The following is a 10253-nucleotide window of genomic DNA, read 5'->3' as shown; positions in this document are numbered from 1 at the left end:
TCCTTCTAGAAAAATAATTGCATCTTTTTGTGTGTGTTTTTAGACAATAGAGTCACCATACCTTCAAGTAAAATTACTTGGAAAAAACCTTGAAAATGATGCATCATATGAGGTGAAAGTACGTTCACAGCCCGACGGACAGTATTTTAAGGGCATGTGGAGTGAATGGAGCACTTCCAAGAGCTTCAGGACTGCAAGGGAGCAGCATTCCACAGAGACCTGTAAGGGCAGAAACCATTTTGGTTGACCTGGAAGAAAGCAGAGCTAGAAGCCCTCAGCTCCCTGACCAGCTCCAGTGGAAGCAGTGATAGGAGCACAGGGACGGAAGAGCCCATGGCCACTGCAGGGTCAGCCCTCACAGGCACCAGGCACTCCAGAGATGACCCAGAGAGTGGCTGTATTGCCCTGGCCTGGGATTAACCATCCCCGTGGGGTTAAATCTCACCCAGCTTGCTGCCTGCTGGCATGCAGGGAGAAGGACCAGCTTGCTCTGAGCATTTAGTTAAGGCACCAAGAATGGTAAAACAGGACCCATCTCAGGGCCCTGCATTTGTGTGTGAACATGGAATTTAATAACAAATATTGTCCAGGATAAATCCCATCATGCCACTTGTAAACACGAGTTACCCTCCTTGGGGTCCTTGGGGACCCTTCAGTCGCCAGGGACACCTCGGCAGTGTATTCAAAGTCCCTTCACTGCTGATGTAAGGGCACAATGAGTGGTGGCTTCAACTCACTGGAGGTGATAGCAGACCTTGAGCTGCTTTAATCCAGCCTGAGAACCCATCTTGGAGCTCAGCCAAGTGCTGGTGCTCTGGCAGCCTACCCCTTTCCTCCTACAGGGAGGCAGGAGAAATTCACCTGAACAGACATTACAGTTACAATGGGTTAATAGCGAGACATTTACATGCATTGGCTGATGTTCTTTGTTTTCCTTCAGACAGCAGCGTGGTTGTGGTCATAGTCTCCATCCTAGGATTTATGGTCTTCATTGTCATGATTGTCCTGATTGTAACTTTTTGGGAAAACAGGTAATCTAAGTCTCTTCATATCAGAAGAAGTATTGGGAGACCCCCCTGTTCTGACAGTCTTGCTGCTCTTTTTCTCTTATACTTGTGAACTAGTCTCTTTCTATCTCTGAACCTCTGTATCAAACTGATGGCAGACAAAAGGTAGAAGTGGACAATACAAGAGACAGTGTTGGCAGGTAGAAGATGCTCTGCCACTTTGAGCAGATTTCAGACAGGCTCAAAACACCAGGACCCTTGGGCAGCTGAAGTCATCTTGAAACACAGTCAGTGTCTCACTGGGTTGAAGTTTGTCTCAAAAACTTCAAGAAAGATATAGAAAAGAAAGCAACCTGAAGTTATCAGTAAAGTCCCAAGAGGTCTGGAAACAGTATAGGGGTGAGACTGCCTCTTTCTCTTTCATAGGCTGAGTCAGCAGGGTGTTTCTCAGCAGTGCTTTCAGAAGGAGCAGGGCAGAGCTCTCTGCAACAAGGAACAAGGGCTTGATGGTATCAGCCACAAGCCCAGCTGGGTCTACATCCAGCCATCCATGTGGTGAGCCAGCTCCACATCCCCCACCAAAGCAGTCACAGCAGAGGTGGAACTGGAGATACGTTTGTTACACAAGCAGCCCTTTGTCTACGTTGGCTTTTTTTTCACTTATTGACTACACAGCCATAGATAGATAGATGTCCATGTATTTTTAAATACATACATAGTTATATAGAATGGACAGTTGACAAGTTTAAGAAAATTAACAGATATGTAGATTATCTGGTGAAACCAGAATCCAAAGGAAAAATGTCCCAAGTTTAACCATAGGAGATGACCCCCTCCCAGGGCAGAAAGCCCAGAGCTGTCCTGTGGCATTCAGATCAGCCCATCCATGACATCCAGCTCCACTGACAGCCAGAGACATGTCTGCACGAGTCGCTTTTTGGGGAAAAAACTTGGCATGTGTTAATTTCTGAATTGCAGAGAGGGATTGCATGAGAATGTGCTAGTTGGCTCCAGTTAAACCATGACAAGAGCAATTTTAACAACTGAACATTTTAGACACTGGAGTTACCTGCCAGGGAATGCTCCCTGATGCTGTTTTATTTGAAAGTATAGATGTGGCTTGAAATATCTAGCTCTTGCTTTTTTCTGTTGCTGAGAACCTGCAGTTCTCCAACTTTGCTAAAACTTCTGCATATGTCAAACTGCTGAAAAAACAATACATTTTTAACCCAAAGATTTCCCTTCTAAAAATAAGAGGGGTTTTTACATATGTATATATACACCCATGTATGCAGACACAGATATAGTATGAACCATACATTAATTTACATCTATAGTAATATTTGTATCACTGCCACATTGCATGTGAGTCGGGCTCATGAGTGATGTCTCTAGATGCATCATGGCTGAGAGTTTCCAGTAGCACAACACACAAACGTTGCTCACCAAGGCAGTAAAAATGAGGCTTGTGAGACAAGGCTACAACACAATTATCTGAAACACAGAGGGCTGGCCAACGAGTGGGACAATATGCAGTTCTGTGACTTACATAAACATGCAGACGCAAATATCAGCAAATTTGCACTTAAACCACAGCATCTTTTTTCAATGGCAGAAATTGGTTTCACAGGGTGCACAACCCTGTTAACATAGATAGACACAAATAAACTACTTGCCGGCATAATATGCTGCTTTTCCAGTACTTGATGAAGTGTCTTCCTTTAACTGTGACAATCTGTGCACTCAAAAGAACAATGACTATTTGGTGATCTTTTTAACTGCTCTTCTCCTGTCTGTTTCATTCTGGGACTTCTCTATCATTATGCAAGCCAGCTGTAAGGCTTTATGAGAATTAGTACAGATGGTGCAATATGAACGTCTGGTATCTCAACATGTTCCTCTTTTGCTGCTGTTGAAACCCTTTTTGTCTACCATTGCTGTTTCAGGATCAAGCCTGCTGTGTGGCCAAACCCTCCTGATCATAAAAAAACTCTGGAGCAACTATGCAAGAAGCCAAAAAATGTAGGTAGTTACGCTGTTGTTTTCACTTGAGTACAGACTATTGGGAAAAAAAACCCCAATGTTCATGAGAGGCAGTACATGCAGTTGCTGCATTAAACGGGACATCATTCATCAGTGGATTCTACATTTCACTGAAGAGAGCCCCCATTTGCACAGGCAGATGTCAGTCAAGGGTATGAAAATAACAGACAATTCAACTAGTGTCTGAGCTTTGAGCTGTGCAAAGTAACTACAGAGGGCTGGAGAACTTTATATATACAGAAAGGTTGAAGGAATTAAGTTTTTTTATAGAAGAGAGGAAGATCAGGATTGGGAACCCTAATCACAACTTCTCAATACTTCAAGTGTAAGTAGAGAGATGATGAAGGTGCTCTCATCACAAGCCTGCATAGTGACAGGACCAGAGGAAACAAGAACATGTTACTTCAGGGCAAAATTTGTCCGGACATAAGAAAGAAAATTCCCCTTGAGAGCAACAAAACACTGTGTAGATTTTCCAGAGAAGAGGTAGGTTCTCCTTTGGTGGTAGGGCTCCTGATAACAGAATCAGGTCCTGTTTCTAGCAGAAGGTTGAACCAGTTGGACTGCAGAGGTCCTTTCCAACCAAGATGATTCAGTGATTGTATGAAACTGTGATCATGGGACTGGACAGGGACCCTTGCAAACATCTCTGGTGATTCCTGTGTACCTTTACACAGCCAGCAGAATTGCTCATACATTCATCAGCACTGTTCTCTGCAGTTGGTATATTACTGGCATCTTCCTAATTTAATAAGAGTGCCCAGGGCAGGGATTCCAAATATGCTCCAGAAAGCCATGGCAAGACTTAATTTCCCTCACTGCTAAAATAGGAAGGTAAAACTGAAAGAAACTACCTGGGTTGGCACACTTGTTCCTGTGAAGTGGCAGCTGTGCAGTAAATGTATGGCTCAAAAAAGGCTCTGAAACTCCATTTCCCACCACGTTGTGCAGAGCATAAAACACTCTCCAGTGCTGCTGTCTGCAGGAGGCCACTAGAGAGATTTGTACTAACATGGAAAAGGATTTCAAGTGATGTGATAATTTATGCCAACCTATTTTTCAGTCTGCTCAGGGTTACTTTTAGAGTTAAAGAAATAATTAATACACTTCTAAAATCAAATGAACTATCAAAGCACCTTTCCTATTAAGCTAACACTCACTGTTAACTGACTGCTCAGGGTTACTTTTAGAGTTAAAGAAATAATGAATACACTTCTGAAATCAAATGAACTATTGAAGTACCTTTCCTGTTAAGCTAATACCCACTGATAACTAACCATGCTGTTCCCTTTGCCATGCAGAATTTTGATATAAGCTTTAACCCAGAGAGTTTTGGTTATGTTCACATCCATAAAGTGGAAGGCATTCAAGCAAGAGCTGAACTGGAAAATTTTCTGCAGCCATCAACTGCTTCAGAGACAAACCCTACAGAAAAATTTAGGAGCGGCTCAAACGTGAAGATGATTCCTGCAATGACAGACAAAAGCAACCCAAGCCTGTCTGTGACTTATGGAGGAATCTGGCCATCTGAAGCCCTGCACAGACTCCTGGGCACCAGCCAGTTTGCAGTCACTGAAGGAAATAGTGGCTCCTGTATGTACGAGGTGTGTCACAGCAATGAAGTGTCCCTGTGTGATGATGGTTTCAACCTTTCCTCTGCTCCTCCCCTGGATCTCTCTGGCCAGCCTGGACCAGAGCCCCTAAATGGTGACTCAATATCCCAGATGCTGCCTACCAGTGAAATGAGGTCACCAAACAACGAGGAAGCCTACGTCACGATGTCCAGCTTCTACAAAATTCAGTAAACCTTACAGGAACGAGAGCATCCAGGTTTTTTCTCTAACACAAGCAGGACAATCAAGCTTTCTGCTCTGTTTTTTCACATCCTGTGAACTCCCACTTCCACAACACAACTTGCTCATGTGCAATGCTATACCTGCAGAAGAGTGGATTTTCCCATGTTTCAGAGATAACTGGCCTAACCATGGCTCTCAGTATGCTGCTAGCAACCTCCAATGCAGCAAAAAATAAATTTAATTTAGCTTGAGTTAAATCTTCAGATCTGATTAATCCAGCACAATGACACTGCAGTCCTAGCTGAGGATCACAGCATGTCTTGTTAAAGATAATGAACTCCTCTGCTAGTCTCTCGGTTGTAGTTAAGCTCTTAGTCATGTCTAATCAAGAAATACAGCAACAAATTCAACTTAAATAGAATCCAATCTCTTTTAAACAAGTGTAGATTGAGAGAAACTCTGCTGTGGAAGTCCACAAGTCTGCAAAATGCCAGTAAATGACTGTTGCTATCAAGCATTATTTGTCTGGGGATTCACGAATTTGGTCACCCCAAGGGGGGTCTCCTGAGCCCTCAGGAAAAGGGCACATGGACTTCTTTTAGGGATACATATTCTCAGCCTGACACTTCTTTTTTTCTTTTTCTTTTTTTTCTTCTTCTTCTTTTTATTTTTTTTTTAAGTTAGTGAAGATTATTTCATGTATTTCATATATTAGCAGTGTTTAGCTAAGTAAACAAAACAAAACCAATGAAAAGCAAAATCCCATCTCTGCCTATAAACCGAATCAGGACTGTAAAATGCACGATGCTTTCTTTGTCTGCAGCTCTTGTGCAAGCATTACTGCAGCAGAAAAGTACTTTCCAGGACAGAAGGGCTGAGCAGACCATGTTTCTTTAGTAATATTGTTCCCAAAAGCTGTGGCTGCTTGACAACACTTTGAACTTGGCCATGCAATTTTCTAATCTGACCTAGGAATATGGATGGAACGTCATGGATCCTGCCAGTGATCAGTCGACCTACAATTTTTTTAATGTACCTACTAAATTGCCCAGTGATAGCTTTACTGTTACTATTATTATTGGTTTTATTATTAATATTATTATTTTACATTATGATGGAGGAAGGTATCCTGATCCTCCTTTTCACCTTTCCCTGGACTCCGTGCCCAGCTCTGAGGGCTTCCCCACGTTCTGTCACGCTGAGCCACTTCACCTCCCTCTGGGCTGCTGCGCATCATGGAGCACACGCTTGGAGATAAAGCTGCTACAGCCACCTAGTTGCATGACAGCCAAGCAGGGTGGCCATAGGAAATCCAAGCTGCTTTCCTGCACTCTGGGATCAGGGTTCACCTCACTGTGCAGTCTCAGTTCATCTAGCTGCTTGAAATTCTCCTTTACAGAAACATATTCACACTCGCAGACTTTCAAGGTACAAAGAGTTCTCTCATCCTCAGAGCCGCTTGAATTTGTTCTGACTGGTGATAATTCCTGAGATGTCGCTCTATTTGGTGTAGCCTGCTGGAGAAAAACATCACTTCCAAGACTGCTCCACCTTCTCCTCCTCCACCCGATGCCGGGAAAACATTTGAACAGGAACAACCTTACAATCCCTGCATGCAAAGGGGCTGAGGACTTGGCTCAAGGCATGCCGGTAACATTTTACAGGACGGTTTTTATATCTGTTTCCCACCAGGTGAAACATTGATTAATGCAGTAGGAAAATATTAAAGCCCTCATCTTTAATTTGCTTTATAATGCTTGCATTTAAAAAAAAAAAAAAAAAAAAAAAAAAAAAAAAAGAGCTGCTGGACCTGCTCATGCTGTGTTGACTTGCACAGTGTGATTGTAGATGCAGACACACTGTGTTGGAAAGATAATCTCTTCCAGTAACACAGGGACAAATAAAGGGGGATAGAGGAAAAAGCAAAAGCGCATCCAAAAATTCCTGTACAGTATGTGCTATGCTTGTTTCAAACTCATACACACTTTTTAAGGACTAAAAGGAACATGACAGATGTTTGTTTGCACTATTTAAACAATAAGGTACTCGTGTAGAAGAACTTCTCTTTGTCCAGAAAGGTATACTGCTATTTAATATGGGAAAAGTAGTAGAAACCTGTTGTTTGTTTACTTCACTCCCTCTGAAACAGTTATATTTTTCCCATATAATACTCGTATTTTTGTATAGCTGCTAATGTTTAAATATTAATTCTGTTTTCTATGTCTTTTTATCTTATTTAATTAGGTAACATGTAACCTTGGTTTTGTAATATTTTTACTTTATTAAAGGGACTTGTCTATTTGTATGTTTTATTTATGCTGGTCAGTCTTCTAATATCCTGTCAGGTCAGGACTCATTCTGCCCTCCCTGAAATGTTGATAACTCCATGGGCACTACCTAGCTTCAGGCAGGATAAATCCCAAATAAATCCAGACAGTTCTGAGGCCTGAAAGAACTGTAGGATAACAGCAAGCACCATGCTCCCCTCATGACTGCCACCCTGCAAGACAGGGAAGCCTCTCTGCAACTGCAGTGTTTTGAACTAGACATGTCTTTTTTCATCCCGACTACAACTGCCATCCAGCCCTTGTCATCCAGAAAACAGAGGGTTAGCAGTTCTGGGAATCAGATTGCTCTGCCCGAGCTCCTTTGTGCAGCTGTTTTCCACACCACATGCACCAGAAAAGAAAAAAAAAACAAACCTCAGGCTTGCAATAGTGTAGGTATGCATGCAGTAGGGCAAAGTCATGAAATCACAGACTCATAGGATGGTTTGGGTTGGCAGGGACCTCAAAGATCACCTAGTTCAAACCCTGCTGCCATGGGCAGGAACACCTCCCATTAGACCATGTTCCTGAAAGCCCCACCCAGCCTGGCCTCAAACACTTCCAAGAAGGGGGTATCCACAGCTTCTCTGGGAAACCTCTTCAAGTGTCTCACCACCCACACATGAGAGAATTTCTTCCTAAAATATAATCTAAATCTACCCTCTCTCAGCTTAAACCATTTCCCCTTGTCCTATCACTCCATGCCCTTGTGAAAAGTCTCTCCCTAGCTTTCCCATAGCCCCTGCAGGAACTGGAAGGCCACAATAACATCTTCCTGCAGCCTTCTCTTCCCCAGGCTGAGCGGCCTCAGCTCTCAGCCTGTCTTCGTAGGAGAGGTGCTCCAGCCCTTTGATCATCAAGTCTTGAATAGGGCATTACTTCAGAGATGGCACTTTGTAAATTCACTGCTTAATGCTGACAAATAAGCAACTGAAAAGAAAGCAGTGTTTTGTTAGTTATGTTCATCCCAATGTAGCTTTTCTTAGCGGAGGCTGTTCAATGCATATGATGAAGCTTACCCAGGAAAGAATCCTCCTAGGAGAGTAATGCCAATCATAGCCAGACTGAGCAGCAGGTTAGCACTGAGGACCCTGAAGGACCCTGTCTCACAGAAACAGCCATTCATCCAGTGATGTCCAGTGATAGGACAAGGGACAATGGGTGCAAACTGGAACATAGGAGGTTCCACATAAACATCAGAAAACCCTTCTTTCCTGTAAGAGTGACAGAGCCCTGGAACAGGCTGCCCAGAGAGGCTGTGGAGTCTCCTTCTCTGGAGACATTCAAACCCACCTGGACACGTTCCTGTGTGATGTGCTCTGGGTGACCCTGCTCTGACAGGGGGGTTGGACTGGGTGATCTTTTGAGGTCCCTTCCAACCCCTAAGATTCTGTGATTCTGTGAAACTTATTCACCAAACCACATCCAGCTGCTACCAAGCCAATGACAACAACTGGGTGTTTACGGTGGTGTCCTGTTATGTCAGGCTGTACTTTCACAGGTGCCAGGTTCCTCTGAGGTATCTCTGGGGATTAGGCTGCTCTGAAGCATGCAGAGCCTAGCAGTTTGCTTCAGCTTTGACAACTTGGCCCGTGCTGTCAGAGCTTAATCTTCTGTAAAAATGTGTATCTGATGATTTTGCAGGTGGTGAGTACCAATATGTAAGCAGTCTTAGTATCAGCCTCTCTGAACATCGTCTGCAACTTATATAGCCATTAATATAAGTTTGATGAGTGTACACAGATATTACAGCTCTCAGTTCCTTAGGAAAAAAGGGAAATCCAAATATGCACCAAAGCAAGAAGCACCACAAGCACTTTTGGCCCAGGGCCAGCTTTTAAGTGCATAGTACATATATGACAATATGGCCATGGCTATGTCTTGACAACACTTCAGTGGGTCAGGACTGAGTAATTCCCTTATTCTTCATGACGGAGTTTTCCCCAGAACCATTCACAAACTCCTAGCTGACTCAACATTCTCAGGGGGGTATAGCTCAGCTTTCACATATTCCAAGCACCTTCTTTAGTTCAGCATAACCTTCCTCCTCCACACTTTGTGCCTCCTGTGCTCATACTTGGCTGCACACACAAAAAGAGCTTGGTGACCCTGGTTTCTATGTAGCTGTTTTATGTCACTGTGCTTGGAGCTGCCTGTTCCTCCCTCTGTATGTACTTTTCAGGCTCTGCTGCCTCTTCTGCACTCATGGTACAACACAGCTGCTCTCCCCTCTTCGTTTCTCCCCTCATCTACGTGCAGCTCATTTGCACTATGTAAACATCTCCTAGAGGCACACAAACACTAATCTGGGAAATAAAATAAGTCTTTAGTCAGTTATAACACTGAGTCACTGCCTAACTTTAATGATGCCGAAAAATGCTAATTACCTCTCAAGGCGATACTTGTCCCCTGCTGAATTTATTAGTTTGTTTACCAAATCTCCTCCTCTTGTGCACATTCATTAGACAGGCTGGTAAAACACACACAAAAATGCTGTCTGTGTCAGTGGGGTAGTGAAAGACCAGCTAAGCACAGGGAGGCAGGGGAACACCTTCTTCCAGGGCAAAGGGATGGTTAAATGCATGTGGTGTGAAGTCTGGGTCATGAAATAAATGGTGAAGAGATGGCCTGGCCATCGCTGCTGCTGGGACACATGGCTGAATTCAGAGCAGCTTCAGGCAGACAGAAGCTGACTATGATGCTACCCCTTCTGGCAACCAGGGACCTGGGAATGCTGGCAGGGTCTGCAGGGCAGGACTTCAGCACCTTCTAGGCTTCTTATCAAAGTGTTTATTGGCTCAAAGGTCTGTGTTCATAACAGCAGTGATGGCAGCCTTGGGGAAAACAGCACCAGGTTTTCCACCTAATATTCTTTTTTTTGTCTCTTATCCCCTTGGTTGGGAGTTTCTGAAGCTATGCTTTAAAACCAGCTAAAATTTAACATAAAGGAGACTTAACCATCTCTGTGAAGAATTATTTTAGGGTCAAACAGTTCCTTACTGCTGTGATCATGAAGCCTCCGGGATCAGCAATCCTGTGTCTGGCAGGAAAACGGTAAAATCACTCTAACGTACAGACCC

The 10253-nt window shown here is 43.6% G+C and overlaps 1 protein-coding gene across 1 annotated transcript in view; it reads left to right on the top strand.

Moving 5' to 3' along the window:
• The window catches only part of IL7R (interleukin 7 receptor), a 15251-nt gene extending 10396 nt beyond the window's left edge, over positions 1-4855 (top strand). Inside the window, exons 5-8 of the mRNA XM_010008756.1 lie at positions 44-221; positions 941-1031; positions 2954-3029; positions 4352-4855. Coding sequence (XP_010007058.1) covers positions 44-221; positions 941-1031; positions 2954-3029; positions 4352-4855 — 849 coding nt within the window. The remainder of the gene's footprint in view (positions 1-43; positions 222-940; positions 1032-2953; positions 3030-4351) is intronic.
• The last annotated feature ends 5398 nt before the right edge of the window (positions 4856-10253 follow it).

This window comes from Chaetura pelagica, unplaced genomic scaffold, assembly GCF_000747805.2.
Source record: "Chaetura pelagica isolate M959 unplaced genomic scaffold, ChaPel_1.0 scaffold31, whole genome shotgun sequence".
Taxonomy (NCBI): Eukaryota; Metazoa; Chordata; class Aves; order Apodiformes; family Apodidae; genus Chaetura; species Chaetura pelagica.
This window is presented reverse-complemented; position numbering and strand designations above follow the sequence as displayed.